Source organism: Xiphias gladius, chromosome 19, assembly GCF_016859285.1.
Source record: "Xiphias gladius isolate SHS-SW01 ecotype Sanya breed wild chromosome 19, ASM1685928v1, whole genome shotgun sequence".
Classification (NCBI taxonomy): Eukaryota; Metazoa; Chordata; class Actinopteri; order Istiophoriformes; family Xiphiidae; genus Xiphias; species Xiphias gladius.
The window spans coordinates 21,327,410-21,344,308 of record NC_053418.1 but is presented as its reverse complement, the minus strand read 5'-3'; the positions used below and the strand labels follow the sequence as shown (position 1 = coordinate 21,344,308).

General features: G+C 42.5%; 1 protein-coding gene across 2 annotated transcripts in view; it reads right to left on the bottom strand.

Moving 5' to 3' along the window:
• Positions 1-2,067: 2,067 nt before the first annotated feature.
• gapvd1 (GTPase activating protein and VPS9 domains 1) overlaps positions 2,068-16,899 on the bottom strand; it is a 33,425-nt gene continuing 18,593 nt past the window's right edge. The window contains exons 12-27 of one of the 2 annotated variants that reach the window (XM_040155141.1): positions 15,544-15,681; positions 14,165-14,299; positions 13,394-13,513; positions 12,979-13,056; positions 10,961-11,307; positions 10,720-10,807; positions 9,146-9,217; positions 8,916-9,044; positions 8,691-8,817; positions 8,450-8,562; positions 7,612-7,771; positions 7,269-7,456; positions 6,703-6,916; positions 5,722-5,794; positions 5,436-5,633; positions 2,068-5,103 (exon numbers count right to left, since the gene is read on the bottom strand). In XM_040155141.1, coding sequence (XP_040011075.1) covers positions 4,963-5,103; positions 5,436-5,633; positions 5,722-5,794; positions 6,703-6,916; positions 7,269-7,456; positions 7,612-7,771; positions 8,450-8,562; positions 8,691-8,817; positions 8,916-9,044; positions 9,146-9,217; positions 10,720-10,807; positions 10,961-11,307; positions 12,979-13,056; positions 13,394-13,513; positions 14,165-14,299; positions 15,544-15,681 — 2,321 coding nt within the window. In that variant the 3' untranslated portion in view covers positions 2,068-4,962. The remainder of the gene's footprint in view (positions 5,104-5,435; positions 5,634-5,721; positions 5,795-6,702; positions 6,917-7,268; positions 7,457-7,611; positions 7,772-8,449; positions 8,563-8,690; positions 8,818-8,915; positions 9,045-9,145; positions 9,218-10,719; positions 10,808-10,960; positions 11,308-12,978; positions 13,057-13,393; positions 13,514-14,164; positions 14,300-15,543; positions 15,682-16,899) is intronic. The other variant, XM_040155142.1, reaches the window with a different exon arrangement.

Below are 16,899 nucleotides of genomic sequence, written 5' to 3'. Positions count from 1 at the left end.
TTGACGTGCTGCCGCCTTGTGTTGTTTTGTCTTTTGTGAAGATTTCCCGCCACTACCCGGAGATTAGTCCAATTGTAGTTACCGTACATATGGACCTGGACCATGCAGTATACACACACACACACACACACACACACACACACACGTGTATGCTCGTGAAGGGATGGAGAGAGGGCACGCGCTTGTGCGAGGTTTTTCGCAGACACTTTTCACAACACGGAAAATGCCACGAGGAACTTTGCACCACAACAGGCATTCTTATGAGCTAAGTATTAAAAAGTATTAGCCTTTTTTTTTTTTTTTACCTGTTCATTTAGCTTGAAGGCTGTTGTATATCCGCCCTACTACTACTACTACTACTACTACTACATTAATAGTAATTATACTTCCTCTACTACTACTACTACTAATACATTTTTAATTTGCCGAGTATCCGTGGTAAACAAAACCGACCGGGCTCCAGACAGCGGGTCCCGCCGGTTTTGGGACGTCAAGCCGCCGTACCCTGTGGTGTTCTTTGTCTGCGCCGCTCTCAGGGCAGCGCTGCCGACCGTCGTCGGGAATGGTGCGTCTGCCATCTGCCGGGCACCCAGGGTAAAACCTGCACTGGTACCGGGGACAGCGAACATTTGGGTGAGACCGCGCCGCGACGTTTGTTTGTTGTGCTTCTGGCAGCGGCGCGGTAACGGTCTGATGCGGTAGATAGGAATATAAGCAGCCTGGATACCCGCTTTAAGAGGAACAGATCCTCGGAATAAAGCAAACAATCTCTGTGATATTCACAGTAATGCTCTGTTGGGAATTACGGTTTTTTTTTCTGGTGGCATCTTATTGTATTTAGTTTTATTATCCACTCATCGATTCCAATACTTACTACACTAAACTTCTATCCATTACCTTTCGGCACCCATACTTTTCTACATCGTCCAACTGGTATGACTGATCGTTTTTCATTCTTTCACTGAATAATCCACGTGCTCTGAGGATCGTTTTTCAACTTCTCGACACGTTTAACCCGCTCTGCCACCGTCCTGCAGGAAGCCAGTCTAAGCGGAATTTGTGTGATTTCATGAGATCATTGCCCGCTCGCGAGGGGGTGGAGGTAGATAGGGGGGGGGGGGGACCCTCCTCCACGGTTCCCCTACAGTCAGGAGGTACCAGACCAACAGCGTGAAGTCATGCGAGAGCCCCGCTGGACTGATCATCTGTTATTCCACAGCCATCTGGGTGAGACCTCGGGCCTGCTCATATCTTCAAGCAGCAGAACGACATCAATATGAAAGTCAGACGAGTCAAACAAGCCCCCCACTTCTTCGTCACTTGATCCATCTGCCGTCACCTGTAAAACAAACTCCGCTGCACCGATACTTCGTGTAAACCGGAAGTAAAGTGCACCTCGTGTATGTGCCCGTTTCGCTGCTGAAGCAGGTACTAGCCAATTATAATAGAGTGTGTGGTGCAGTATCAGACAAAATAAAACCCAATCCCCCTTTTATCTCACATCAGCTAAGTGCCACATAGTCAAAAAAAAAAGCCGATCTCCAAATCTGGCCTATCTAGCCATTGGCTTATGCAACTAATTAACTTCACACACCAAAATTTGAATTTAAATTAACGACTGCGAGATATCATCAGGGGACACAAAGCACCCCACGAAGAAGTTTATGATGAAAAAAAGACGAGTATTAGAGAAGGCAATCGGTGAAGTAAGGATGGCTTTTAGATGAGGGGATATCTCCAATTACAATCCACCGTACACTTGTCAGCAGTAATGAAATGTTTGCTGAGAGGTTGCTATTTGTGGCTGCTAGATTGGATGATGCTGCTCCACTGCCCCCACTAACAATTATATTCCATGCATAAATTTCCCTACCATCTTCTGTATTGTGTGAACTGTCGGCCAGATATACCTACGACTGTCCAAGAAGCCACAGAATAGTGAAACAATATTGTGCGTGTACAGTAGGTATGACATTCTCCTCCTGTGGAGAAAATGCAGAAAGTATGTCAAGAGACACAGTAGAAGAATAAAAAAAATGTTTAAAAAAAAAAATAAAAAAAAGGGAAAAACTTCTGCTTCTTTTATTATTTTTAAAGAATTACATAACGCATTAATCACAGTAAAGACAAACCGGCTTTCCCCGCATGTCATAATTGTGCAAGCTTACAATTAAATGTAAAATTAGATGTAAGATGTAAAACTTTGTTTTTTCTCTGCTCAGCTTTTCAACTTAATTGTACAGGGAGCAGAGCAGTAAAGCTTTGAAGAACAGACTAACTCTTGAGTCTGTTTACTTGACACCACTGCCCAGTCGTTTTCGTACAATCAGAGCTAAAAATTAAAGGTGCTGTATGTATTTTTGTGCAACTAATTTGCTGTTTTGATCAGTTCTTCACTGGGGTCTATCGTAGCTGATGTGACCGGCTATCTGAGGAAACACTGAAACATAAGCCAGGTCCAAATAATTTCATCAGATTTGTGCAGTATGTATTTCCAATTAAAGTGACATCACATAAACTTAATTAGTATAGATGCAACCTGCAACTTGATTTTCCAGTGCATGGTTTTCTCATCAAATTGATTACACAGACTCTGCGGGGAAGTGTACTGCACATACGAATCTGGTGCACGTGCTACTGTAGACGGATATAAAAATGCATTGGTGATGTTGCTCATAAATGTGGATGTTCATCAGCTTGAGAGAGTAACAGTCAGGTGCTTAACTTTGCTACTCTCTAATATTTTAATCACAATATGTTTAATGTTACGACTGTAAAGGCCAAAAGTAATGACATTTCAAAATGCACTGCTCCCTGTCAAATTTTCCAGGAAAAGACATCTGTTTTGTGCAAAATAAATCGAGTTCTGATATGCAAGTATCATGGACACAAAGAGAAGCTTTGCATCCTCTTGCAGGTTCAATTACTGGCCTGTGGCAGATACTAATCCTATTCTTCTGTTCATCATGACTGAGAATGTACAGACCATTCAATGACTTCATGCAAGAGGAGGCAGAGGGTCAACCAATCACGCAATCGTCTCAAACACACTCACTGGACAAAAACCACACTCATGTACTATACCAACCACTTTAGCATAAACTGCAAGTCAGTAACAAGTCAATAGTGTTGATTATTTGCTCTTCTATCCTACTATGAATTGTGCTGTCAGGTCATTTACCATGAAAAGAAATGGATTATCGAAAACTATAATACATGTGGCACGTCTGTGCAGAAAAATGAAGCAGAGGATTTCAAGAATAAAGGAGTTTTAGTCATTTCTGGATAATTAAAGACATGCTTGTACTATAATTAGAAAGATACAATGACACTGGGATATCACAGCACGCCTAATTGGGAAAGAAAGAAGAAAGAAATATAAGTGCACATAAACACGAGTCCCTTTCTTGAACTTATGAGGAGGTAGAGCTAATATCCAATAGTTCGCTAGTCTGCCCATGTGGACACATGCGGCATCACAGGTATAAGGTTTGAAACTAAAGAGTCTTTGTTCGCTAACAAAGGCTTGTGTTAATTAAGGGTGATGTGACCACAACAAGCATCACAGCAGGTCAATATCCAACTTTTCCTCTCTTCCCCTCACCATTTTTTTTTTTTTTTTTTTTTTTTTTTTTAAACCAGTGCAAAAATGATCCAGTACTCTGTTGTCAACCAATGCAGGACAGTTAACCGAATCCACACTAATATCAGGCTCATTGGTTTCAACTCTGAGGTAGGATCGAGAATACCAAAGGGGGATAGCTGTTCAAACCCAAGTGTATTAAAGGGGTTGAGCCATGATAGTCAGTGATGTGGGGATGCTCAAGTTCCTGCAGTGAGGGCTGGAGAAAGGTTTCTCAGTGAGATGTGGGTGGCCCATTGGAGAGCGTCTGTGTGTGAGTGAGGAGTGGGGGGGGGGGGGATTATGCTTATGCCGGGTTAAAAAAAGAAAGAAAAAAAAGAAAAAAAACTCAAATATAACTACCTGTACACAGCGCCCCACATCAAAGGCACTATTTTTAATATGTCCATAAATGCCGCCAACCCCTCTGTGCATGAACTGACCCTGTATCGTGACTGCCCAGCATCCCCACCAGAGGGCTACTCATTGCTAAGGTGCCTTCCTAACTCAAGCTTTTCTAGCAAGTTTAGTATAACGTCGCCACTTGCCTCAGACATCTTGAATGGGCATGATATGCATTTTCATTTTTTTTAAAATTAGATAAACAATGCATTAAATAGAATTACAGAAATAAATACATTTTATTTCATATAAATATGCGGGCCCTTATGTCCAAATTGTCACTGACAAGTGTTTTTGAGAATAAGATGAAGTAAACAATTTATGGAATAAGCTGCCCTACTGTTTGATACACTAACCTTATGAGTAGTATGGTTATTGTGAATTGATTTCAGTGTTTATGAGTCACTAAATCCCTCAGTAACTATCACGCACTGTAAATCCCCACGTTACTATGCATTTAATGAACATCATATTGTAATTTAATTGGAAGCCCTTCCCTCTCACTTGGGGGGGGGGGAAGATCAGTAATCACATCAAGCAAGTCTGGTCCCTTTATATAGGATTATCTTTTACGTTGATTTAATGTCATATTGGTAACTGCGTGTATATAAAATTCCTAATACAGACCCCAAAAGTGAAACATGACTGAAGAGACAAAGATAAAAGGAAAAATCCAAATCAGGTTCAAAGTTAACATCTTGCCAATTTTTCCCCAAGGCCGTTTTTTCAACACGGCTAAAACCTGGATTTGTCCACGTACATACAGTAATATATATTTTGTAATCTTTCAACGTCTCTGGCTATGTACAAGCTATACAATAAAGAGCAGGCTAACGGCCAGGTTTTATAAGCTGTGCAGAGGGAGCAGTTGGTTGGGAAGTCTCCCAGTCTCCCGGCTCCTTCCCCCGCAGTCTGCCCATACAGGTGGCTGTTCTGCTTCACTTGCGATCGTCGATGGTCTTAATGAATTCCACCGCCGCGGTGAACTGCATCCACCAATAGCACTCCTCCCCACTCAGGCGGCTGGCGTAGAAATTATTGATGTACTGAACGGTGGACAGCAGGCAGGGCGGGTTTGCCTGGAGGGGAGGAGATGTGGGGATGGACCCACATTAACCGCTGAAAGAACCTCACGCAACGCAGTACACACTATTATCATAAATAAGGAAATGTGTTAAATATATCCACACAGGTTAGCAGATAGCAGTCTTTATGGTGTACTGCAATTACAGTTGTTCTGTGGAAGCATTTTCTGATGATTATGCTCAATCTTCACTGACAACAAGTCAATTTTTGATCCATACTGAAGGTAAAAATTCTTGGAAATTGAGGAGTATGTTTAAGAAAATATAGCTGAGTAGCGAGTCTAATCTCAGCAAAGTGTGGAAGAATCAAGTAAGAACAGACTTACCCTTATGAGGACAAAGACAAGTACAGGGACAAAGTCATCCGCTCCAGGGACGGAGTCTTCATTGGCCAGACTGAGGAGGTTCATGATGGTGGAACACATGCGCAGTATACACTGGACTTTGTCTCGTGGCGTCTTGTATGCATTGATGGTCCTGATCTCAGACTGTGCAGAAGGCCAGGGAGCCTCCTTCAAGTAAACCTGCAAAAAATTAAAACACACTAATTTAAATTCTGTATACCAAAAGGTCTCTTCCTGCATTGAAGTGAAAATGTCAACAATAGGATACCTCTGGGATTTGAAGAGCTTTATGAGTGGCTGTTACAACTTTTGAGAGCCGCTGGATGTGTTCATGGAAAAGCCTGTGTGGGACAAAACAATTCAGTGTGCAACAACAGATAGAGTTAACATTTTGTACAGTCCGCCAGTGCAGCTGTTCTGATAACATATCAACCTAAATATTAAGCAGTTTATTTTGAAGGCATCATCCGCTCTTTAAATACAGTAAAAATTAAGCTACCTGGCTTGCTAGTTAATGTTTGCAGCTATAATTAGAAGACAATTTTTCCAGTCATATAAAGAAGATGATAACCTGCATAATCACACATCATAGCATCACAGCATATTCTGAATGTGTGACATGATTTAAAATGATTTGCATACAAGGACGATTGTGGGGGTAAAACTTTCAACTCTTACCCCATATGTCCATATGTTGTTGCGCAGTAAAACAGACCTGACCAAAATTATTTTTGCAACGAGGTGATGTCATTTTATTCAACTGAAATGTGAAGGTGCGGAGTGCCCTATTCTGAAATTATGTCAAAGTAAGGGAATTTTTTGCACCAGGACAAAAGAACTTCAATGAAGTTGTAGAAATGTCAAGATACATGAGAAAAAATTATCTTACTTTAACCCAAGTCAAATGAAAAGTATTGCATGAGTGAGACCTCAGACCACCATCAGCATGGACACACACTGGCTGCCTTATGATTCACATTTATGCACCTCAGTACGTTTGTCCATTCTGCTGAGGTCCTCAACCAAAACACCCAATTTAAAAAACTCTTGATTTTTCACTACTACTGTAAAGTATCAAAGTCTATATACTGTTATGACTGCTATGATACTGATATTTTCAAAGTTATATGCCAGAACATTGCTCTGCTGTCTCCACACTCTTTAAAATCTTAATAACACAACAGTAGAAAAATCCAATACTGCCTAGTGAAGCTCTTTGTTTGGTGCTGTAGACATTCCAGCTACTCACTGGTCTCTGAGAATATCTCCATCCTGGTTGGGGTAGAAGGCCAGTTTGAAGATGCGGTTCATAACGCTGCGCTCAATAGCCATCTGGGCATCCTGCAGCTGGTCCTCACTTGCATACTGCCAAATGGCATCACGGGCCATGGCACCATACAAGTAGCGCAGAAAATCCTCGACTGCTGCTGTCTTGTCATCCGCCGCTGTGCACCCCTGGAACGCTGAAGGGGGAGCAGAAAAATAACCAAGAGTTAACACAAGCACAGGAGATATTCTGTAACCGTGTTTGTTGATTGTTTTTAAGTAAAGTAAGTTGAGCTTGAAAGTGGCATTGTGTATAACCACATCGAATTCTTGAAAAAGAACTTTAATGTTTAAAGGGGAATGCCTTTACATCATCTAATGTATGGTTGCCACAGCATATTTGCTTCTTTTGTTTCTGGCGTAATAACATCAAAAGCATTATAAATCATGTATAATATAAAAATGGGAGCTGGTCAGCTGAGGAACAAACAAGTCACTATGCTCGGCTAGTAGAGCTTATTTACAAGAAAAATGAAAATGTAGACATACCCTTGATAAAGTCAAGCATCTTGGATTCCATGTGTTCAAGAAGGAGCCGTACACAGACAGTGGTGAAGTAGCGGTTTGCCACCTCCTTGTCTCTCAGCACCCTCTGGAGGAGCCTCTCCAGATGGGCCTGAGAGGTCTGCAGGCCCTGACGACACCTGGTTAGATAAGCTATGTATGGTGCCCGCTTTCTATAGAGAAACACACAGAAAAAATTGTATTGCATTATCTATTATCTCTCTGTTGCCTAAAACAATGTTATGCTCTGGACAAAGAAAAGAAAATGAAAGACCCATGGGATTGCTTTAAGTGAGCTCTTCTCATCTCTACAGGCCCCCAGATTTACCTGTAATCTTCTGCAATGGCAGCCAGAAGCTTCCTGCAGGTGCGTGCATCGAAGCGGCTGACACAGCGCGTAGTCTCCTGGATCTGGGCCATCTGGTTCTTATCCTGAAGGTTGATGGCCTCTGCGAGCTGGACCTTCAGGAAGCAGACGATCTCATTGTCTGAGAGAGAGGACGATAGGGAGACAGCATTGGACAACACTGCTCGCAGCTCACAAAGGAACGCCTGGTTGCTATAATCTGATCAACCTGCCGCCTCCACATGACAATGTGACTGATGGGCAAGAAGATGGAGTCTTATGGTTTTACTGTTAACCATTTCACAGGATGTCGCTCAATTCTGCCTGTTATTGTCCTGCTTCAGGATGTGAAGTTGGTAACCTGCAGAATTGCTGTGAGGAAAGCTTAAGAGGTCTGTCTTCATTTTGTACAGAATAAAGGATACACCAGTTGGGCCAATATTAATCTATGTGGTTACAGAGGTATTTTTCAATATGTATGATGGGTTAATAATGTGATATGTTACTGACACCATATGGGAATTCTCTTTTAGAAGCCCCGACTCTTTCAAACTTGCCCGGAATTTCGGAAGGTGAGTCAGAAGGTGGAGGTGGTAAAGATTCAATGTCTTGCTTGAGGAAATTTTCAGCTGGTTGGATGCCAACGTTAAGGGCGTTCTACCCTGCTCCCTGTGGAGATTTGTGACAAAGAAACCTAAACTCCAGTAGATAAGACCAAGTTTTACAATAGCTCTAAATTAATAGACAGCGTAGAGCAGGTGGAGCAGGCTACTATGAATTCAAGAACTAAGATTAAACATGAATGCAGTAGGACCCTTACCTTCAGGATCCATGTGGTCAGGCAGCCCATTACGTGTGGTTGCAGGAGCCATGATGGGGAGAGCCACTGAGTCTGCAGAACACAACGCCAACCTCAGCTTCTTCTTTGCATCACTGGAAGACACAAACAAAAATTTCTAATTAACAGGAATAGCTAAGCAGTATCTGATAAGAAAACTTGAAAGACTCGAGTGACTGTTTAATGAGGTTTGTGGTTTCCTGCAGGATTGTAAATGTCTGACCTGAAAGAGAACTTGGAGTCATGCTGCTGTGCCGTCTGGCTGGCTGAGTCTGGGAGGTCATCTGTGGAAATGTTCTGCAGAGTATCCTCTCTTGGAGAGTCATGCACGCTGTCTTCAACACAAAGATCTGTGAAAATATACAAAAACACACAATGAAAATCCTTAACCTTGTCTAGCACAAGTGTATGTAATATGCATTAGCGCCAGGATTTTTTTTTTCCTGACCTCCGGTACCATCATAGGAAGCTCCAGCTGTGGCTCCGTCACTCGGGCTGGGCCTCTTGATGTTCCTGTACTTGTCCAGGATGTCTTCAGCTGCCTGCACTTGAGTGCTCTGTCTGGGCAATGGTTCATCTGACAAACCCACCAACAAACGGTTTGCATTAAAATAAAAGCCACCTTGGTGGATTGGTTTCACCCAATCAGGAGTGCCATTAAACTAAACCAGGACTTACCTTGTGGGATACGCTCCTGGGCAATGTCATCTTTCTCCTGTTTGTCCCTTTTCCTAAATGCTGCTATTGGAGCTGTGGAGGAGAGACATGTGATGTTTGACTTGGGCGGAGTGACACCAATTTCACTCTCACTTGATGACAGGCTGATCATGACTCAGCCGTTGACAGCCACATCTTCGGTATTTTTTTCATGGGTTTTATTGAAACTAAAAATCTCAATGTGGGATGCATGGCATCATACAGGACCAAAAAAAAGTCTAGTCATAGAACTTTAATATGAAAAAAGCAAAAGAATACTGAGATGATGAATTAAACCAGAATATCACAAAGGTCCACTGTAACTCATTCTTAGATGACCAGTCTACAGAGATGTAAATAATACTAATTATGCTTATCCTGTTAACACGAGAATGCAAACAGGACAAACAAGAAAGACACAGAGTCTACAATTTGATGACACACACAGGTAACATTGGGTGGAGTATCTACACTGATATTCTGAATTTTCCATGTAGTAAAATGTCGACATACTGTAGCAAAAAAAAAAAAAAAAAAAAAAAGGGGGGGGTGATAAACAGATGCATGGGTGAGGAGTGCAGCCATGTGAACTCAAGCTACACCATGTCACATCACAGGTCTACAGCTCTAAGGCGACATCTACAAAGCAGCACTGGCACGCAGCCGCTGGCTCCAGCAGTAAAGCTAGCTCAATGACGACAGTATGGAAGCATTACCTGGGACATCACTCTCAGCCGTCCAATACAGCACTGTGAGGAACACAACAGACAGGGTTGGCCTTTCACACACAGGCTGCCGCTCTGCTGGACAACTGCCTGTGCATCACCATGCAGAGCAACAGGACAAACGCAATGGACTCTACAGAGGTTTGGCGGGAGATTGGTGGTTTAGGCGTCAGGGCTCTCTACATTACCATGTGCACACAGTCCTCCATTTTCTGAATATCAATTTAATGTTTACTTAACAAACATTATTATCTCAAAGAGTAATAAGCAGTCATTCCGTGTGGGCACAGCTCATTATTTCTCAGACAGATGTATGAGAGATGGCTGTAGAGTAGAACTGCAACAAGAGATGTGTCATCTATCAGTGCTGATGACAGAGAGGTCTATCTAATGACCATTAGCCGCTGGCTGACAGCACTGCTGGGAGGGCTACAGCCATACAATCTACACAGCTAAAGCTCCTCTTATGACTGATTAGCTTTGAAAAGTCTATATAAATCTGCAGCCAGTGAGACGTGAGAGAAAAAGGACTGGACACGTCTCTGGAGTAACTTCAAACAACAAGAAACATCATTTTCCAACTGGAACATCAGCAGTGGAGTGGACAACATGGATCATAATTCTCTTTCTCACATTATAAATTGGTTTACGCTCTGCTCTTTAAAGTGTGATCTTTCCTGTCAGTTGTGATTAAGGGAACTTTTTTCCCCCACAACAAAAAAATAAAGGAGCGCTGCAATCAAACAGACCACTTCTAAATGTACAAAAGTTGATTTTTTTAGTTTAGAAGAGACAACATGTTTAAAATTACCAAGTGGACTGTTTCCTTACCTTTGGGAATGGCAGACACAAAACGTTTCTTCCACCATGGTCTGTTGCGATCAGACTTCTCGTCGTCACTGTCTTTCCTGTCCTCAGCCTTTGAATGGAAATTAACATGTCATTATTGGGCACTAGCAGGTATTTACTACAGAAGAAAACATTTATTCATTCTTAAGCTGTTTTTAAACAGCATTTCTCAAAAACACAACTTTCTATGGCATTAACCCAGAGCACTACTGCAGCTGGTTACCTCTCCTTTCAGGGAGTCCTTGCTGGGGGACGAGGAGGGTCCTAAGGCGAAGGCCCCGGCAGGGTCACGTTCTTCAACTGCTACCCGCCGGTTAAGGCCGGGGTCGCTTGTGGGCCGGCGGCCTGGGCACACAATGTCAGAGCTGCGGCTGCGGACAAGCCTGTCAGGGAAGGAGTGGCGCTGCTTGGTGTGCTCCAGCTCGGCCTGGGCCAGGCAGTGGGGCGTGAAGAGAGAGTGGCGTGTTTCCTGCCCCAGGGCACTAGCTTCAGGGATGGGAGGGTCAGGTGGAGGGTGAGGGGGCCTGGCATAGTGCACTTTGGGCCTCACTATTGTTCCAGTGGAGGAGCCTGAGGTTATAAAAGACAGAAAATAAAAGTCAGTTCAATACATTTTACTGCATGAATTTGGACGGTATTTAAATATCCCCATGCACTTTGTATGAGTAGTTTTCATTACATTTTCCTCAATATTCTAAGGGTCATTTAGCAGCCAACTGCGCATACTTTACTAAGACTAAGTGAATGTTTTTCCAGGTAGATACTTGTATTTAACTACTTTTAAAATTGTTAATATATTGATTAAATTCTACCATTAGATTTATTAAGAGGTAGTGTTGGTCTGTACGGCAACATCTCACTTTATATAACTAGAATGACCAGCCAACCAGTCATGTTGCAGTTTACATCCATGTCTGTTCAAACTCATATAATATATGTGGTGAAGACTGAAGGAATTTAATAAAAAGGTATTAAGTGTATTTTTTCATTCATGATATAGGGTTTTATATTAAGTAAAACTGATTTGACTTGACTTTGTGAAGCTTTGTTGTTCTTGTTCTGCTGTATGTCCACTGTATTAGTGTGTAGGTTCATTGAGAGAAACAAAAAGCACAGTCAAATTCCTTGTATGTTTTCTCATGCTTGCCCAATAAAGCTGATTCTGATAGAACATAAAGTTGTAGCAATGACAGTAGAAAATACTTCAAATATGGATGTTGCTGCAAAGAAGCTACAATTCTAAAAGTCGATGCTTCACACACACATCTTCAACCCGACAGCGCAGAAGATCTATACAACCACCACAGCTTCAAGGTGGGCACCCAAGATTGGTGTCACCAATTCAGTATCTGACTAAATGTGAAATATGGTCACAATCTCTGCTTCTGCTCCTGAGTGTTGAATAATGGCCAGAACAGTGTTTTTGCAGAACATTATATCGTTACATGGAAGTTGACCTTTGACTTTTGACCTTTGGATATAAAATGTCATCACTTCATCATTTTATCCTATTAGAAATTTGTGTGAAATTTCGTCGTAATTAGCATATCAATTCTTGAGTTATAGCCAAAAAAGTATCCAAGTGAAGATGTCGTGAGATATCGCATTTACAAAAAAGGCACGGACCGTCAACCCGAAAACATAACGCCCCCGACCACGGCTGTCACTGGTACAAAACCAGTACATTAAAAAAAACAACAAAAAACAAACAAAAACAAACAAAACCTCAAAAGTGGGGGAGAGTGCTAAAGAGAGATGTTAGTGGGGGATGAGCCCTAGGTGTAGGTAGGCCACCTGTTCCAAGGGTAGAATCTCTCTCCTGAAAAGCTTCCAATGGCAGACTGATGCCATGAGCACAGTGGGACAAGGGGACAGTGCCAAGGAGCCTGGGGTTAGGTCTCTCAACCTGTCATCCCTTCACCTTGCCACAGACACACAGCCACCACCATTCCTCTCTCAAACACTTCCACCTGCACTACAAACAAAACGAACAGAAGCAGGAACAAAGACTGTGAATAATCTGAAGAATAATCTGGGATACTAAATGAGCAAAATTAAGTGACATTTCATTTGCATTTATAATATAAGGTAAGTAAGGTTTGTGTGAGGGGCAAGGGAACACTCTTGGTTAATTTTGCAGGGCTCACGCTGTTCTGTGTGTCCATGACATTAGGGTAGGGATTTAATGTTTAACATTTCTAGCTCTGATTGGCTGTAGAGCATTCTGGGAGTGCAAATTACCTTCACCAGAGGAGAGGGGATCGAACATGGCCAGTAAGGAATCGGCCTGTGAGGGTGGAGATGTCAGATGGTGTGCTCCTGTAAAAACAAGAGGATATGAAACAATTAACAGCGTTTTCTTAATCAACAACTAATACACACTTTGCTGTTAGTTTAAAAAAAAGTTTATAACTTTAAGTTAAAAAGATAATAGCCTGGCCTCCAAACTGGATTCCCCAGCCAGGCTAACAAAGAATAGTTAACTCTCCAGTACAATTTTAAGTAACAATTATAAGTGTAGTGAGCAAAACAGTGTTTAGCTTGCTGGCAGCTGTAGAAGTGACAGGGACTGATAGCTCTGTCTGATGCTGTTTTGACCAGATAGACAATAGACTGATGGCCTAGCTAGCCTAGCAGGGATGTGACACTATCCTACCGTGGCCTGACTCCTCCCCATCTGGACTGGTCACAGAGTCCTTCCCTCCAAAGTCTGAGCTGCACTCTGAACGCAGGTCCTCTATCTTGTTGGGGATGTCTTCTGAGGTTGCACTGATACCTGCGGCACAAAAAAACGTTGTGTTGACATTGAGGACAAAAGCAACCCAGTATCACCTTTACAGTGAGATGTTTCAGCAGTCAGGAAAGAGAACCCCCATGCCCAATGTTTCCCAAACAAAAGAGGATATTTCTTCCTATAGACTATGCTGTATCGTCTCTCTCAGATGGGGACCCAGTGGGAGCTCTAATTGGTAGCGTAAGCTCCCATGGGTTAGGGGAAAGACACAGATAAGAGTGATCATCAGACACAGACTATCCATCGGCCGAATCCCAGGGGACTTCACTGCTGGCTTCTTAATCTAGGATACTACTTCATGCATGTCAACAGAGCATGTCCACCTGAGCCCAAGGAAAAGAAGGCCAGCATTAACCTCTGTGTCATACAGAAAAATTCCCACTGACCCCAGTACGCTGATTAACAAACCTCCAAACCACATGACCACTCGACACAGAAACAAGGAGAGTGAGAAAAAGGCTGTTTCAGTCCATTTATTTTACAATGCAGGTCAGTTAATGAGTTTTCACCTTATAGAAGCCAAAAAGGACTACAGAGTCAAAAAAAGAAAGAGAACTGATTATTTCAGAGAGAAAACATAGGCAGACAAAGCAGTAGTGAGGGAGGGGACAGATGAGGTAGTTAGATTTATACCTGAGACAACACTGAGGCCTGGTGTGCTGGGTCTCGAGCTGACCTCTCTGACCTCTGTGTCATCTGAGGTGCTACCCACCCCTGAGCAGCTCTCCAACTCCTGCAGACGCTCCTCCTGTTTCAGGTCTGGGGCCTCTGCAAACAAACCCAAAAGGAAAAAATGTGTATAAAAACTCTCTCTTTAGAAAAAGAGACAAGAATGTGTACTTTTCTCAATTGAAGTGTGGATAAAGTACCATTTAAAAGAAGCTCATAATCCACTTTACTTGTGGAAGTTTGCTACAGATGATGGTCACGCCACCCCCTCCTCTATTACAATTATTGGGAAACCAAGTGCACACATATGCATGAAATCAAACAAAGCATACATTATCATGTCTTAAAACTGCCAAACCAAACCATAAAGCTAGTACGGCCAATTCTTTTCTACCCAATGGAGCTGTTGGGTCGAACCCAGAGGCTCCATACTAACAGCAGTACTCATTTGCATGCTCGTTAGTAATAATGTGTTGGTGAAGTGCTCTTCAGAGTGCAGTTTTCTGCTGCCTAGCCATGAAACAAGCACTCTACTCGAAGCAAACCTCCGATCACGCTATTACCGAGCAGAACAGGGGCAGCAAACGGAACAAAAAGCAATCAAGACACTCATGCATGTCATTTCTGCACTGCACATATTGAAATGGTGTACTACTTCAATTAACATAAGGCCCAGGCTTTACAAAGAAACACTTAACGCTGTTAATAAAGCACTCTACTGATTTTCACAAAACGCTGGTTTTCAAAAGGGGGAGTTAAGCACGTAATCTCTCATTAATAAAGGTTTGGACTGAACGTTCAGTTTGGACGAAGAGAAAGAAGAAGTATAATCTGTACTTGCATTTGCTCTGACACAGTGACACAAGTGATGCCCTGAGTGATTACTGTCATAACAAAACAAAATGTACACGAGTCTCAGAGCAATGCAATGTTTAGTCTAGCCAAGTGAAAAACTGACACCATGTAAAGTGACTGAGGACAGCTGCTCTCCTTGTGATTCCCTCCCCACTGCTCCACCACAGGTGCAAACACACCTGGTGGTCCCTCTAAGGAAACCCTGAGCTGCCTTTTACTGGCACTGGCAGATCTGTCCTGAAAGACAGGCAAATGTACACAAATATGATGACAGATGCATTCACACATTTTTGATATGGAATGCAGTGTAACCACACCTGGTGTCCCAACCCCCACTACATTGAAACAACATAAATGCACACACACTTGTGCATGCAAACACACATTTGAGACTGTCATGGAGAGGAAGTGCAAGAATAAAGACAATAACCAAAGCAAAAGAACAGTTAAAGGTTGTCTGCATCAGCAGAATAAACCTGGCTCCCCACCTGAGTCACTGGGCAGGACCTCCACACTCCAGGCCTCACTCGTGGTCTCTGAGATGGTGGAGCCATAAGGGTCCAGCAGCACTGAACCTGAGCCAGGAAGACACAGCAGGCTGCCGAGCATGTTCTCCGCAGCTGCCCCTAAGAAGAGAGAGAGACAAAGAAAGGGTTAACCTCTCTCAGCAGCATGAAACAGCTTTTTTTCTCTGAAAAAATGTCAGACCAGCAAGGAGTCACCTCTGTAGGGGCAAAGTCATCTTGAAGCCATCTTTTAGTTCTTTACCCAGCCTCCACAGTATGTGTTTTTAAGGCACTGCTGTTGATTCATATTCTGTAATTAGTTCTAATAAATTATTCAGATTTTAAATATGAGCAATGGGCGAACTTGATAATGCCACTACCAGAAAAGATGCCTTTGTTAAAAGGTTGAAATTTTTTAGTTGCATGCATATTCATATTTAATGCTCTGTTCCATTTGCAACAAAAGATTATTTTCATTATCAACTAATTTGTCAGTTGTTTTTTCATTATCTAATCATTTAGACTATAAAATGATTTAAAAAAAATAGTAAAGTGACACCAGTTCAAAACCCAAAAATATGTTATTTACTGTGATATAAAACCACAGGAAAAGTACCAAATCCTCACCTTATCCTAATCCTCACAATTCTTCTGATCAACCAATCTATTTATCGAGTAATTATTTAAGCACTCTATGGCACTTAATATATTCATTTAATGTGTTACATCCTAATTAAAATTAGGCCTTCAGGTCTGACTTTCAAACAACACTGTAAAAAGGTCTGAGATAAGCAAAAATACTTAACAGTATCTCTGTTCTGTGGATGGGGTTTCACAGACAATGAGCTTTGCATACAGAGACGCAGAGCGTTGGAGGTCACATGCATTTCATGCTGGGATCCACAGTCACATTTACCACTGTGCCAAAGGTCAGAGGTTAATGGTAATATCTCACCCTGTCCTGGCCTCCGGGGCCATGACTTTGATCTGTTGATTAAGCCTAGCATTACTCACAACCAAATTACCGCTTCGCTCACCCTCCCACAAAGTCCTCAGCACAGTGTCCCTCTATCTCCATTTGGGAAGTTGTGGCTTAACAAGGCGGAAGAATGCAGAGGAGGGGGAAAAGAGCTAGCAGGTGTGAGTGAGAGTCAGTGGCCAAGGCTCAAGACCAAAAAAGTCAACCTGTGGCAGCCGCACCCCCTGGTACGTCATGCTTCCACTTCATGTCACACACACGCCATGAGCACATACGCATGCCAGCACCCAAGCAAAAGTGTGTACTGATGTTGGCGGGAGCAGTGCTCTCAATGGCGACGGGAGAGCTCTATCCCGCTG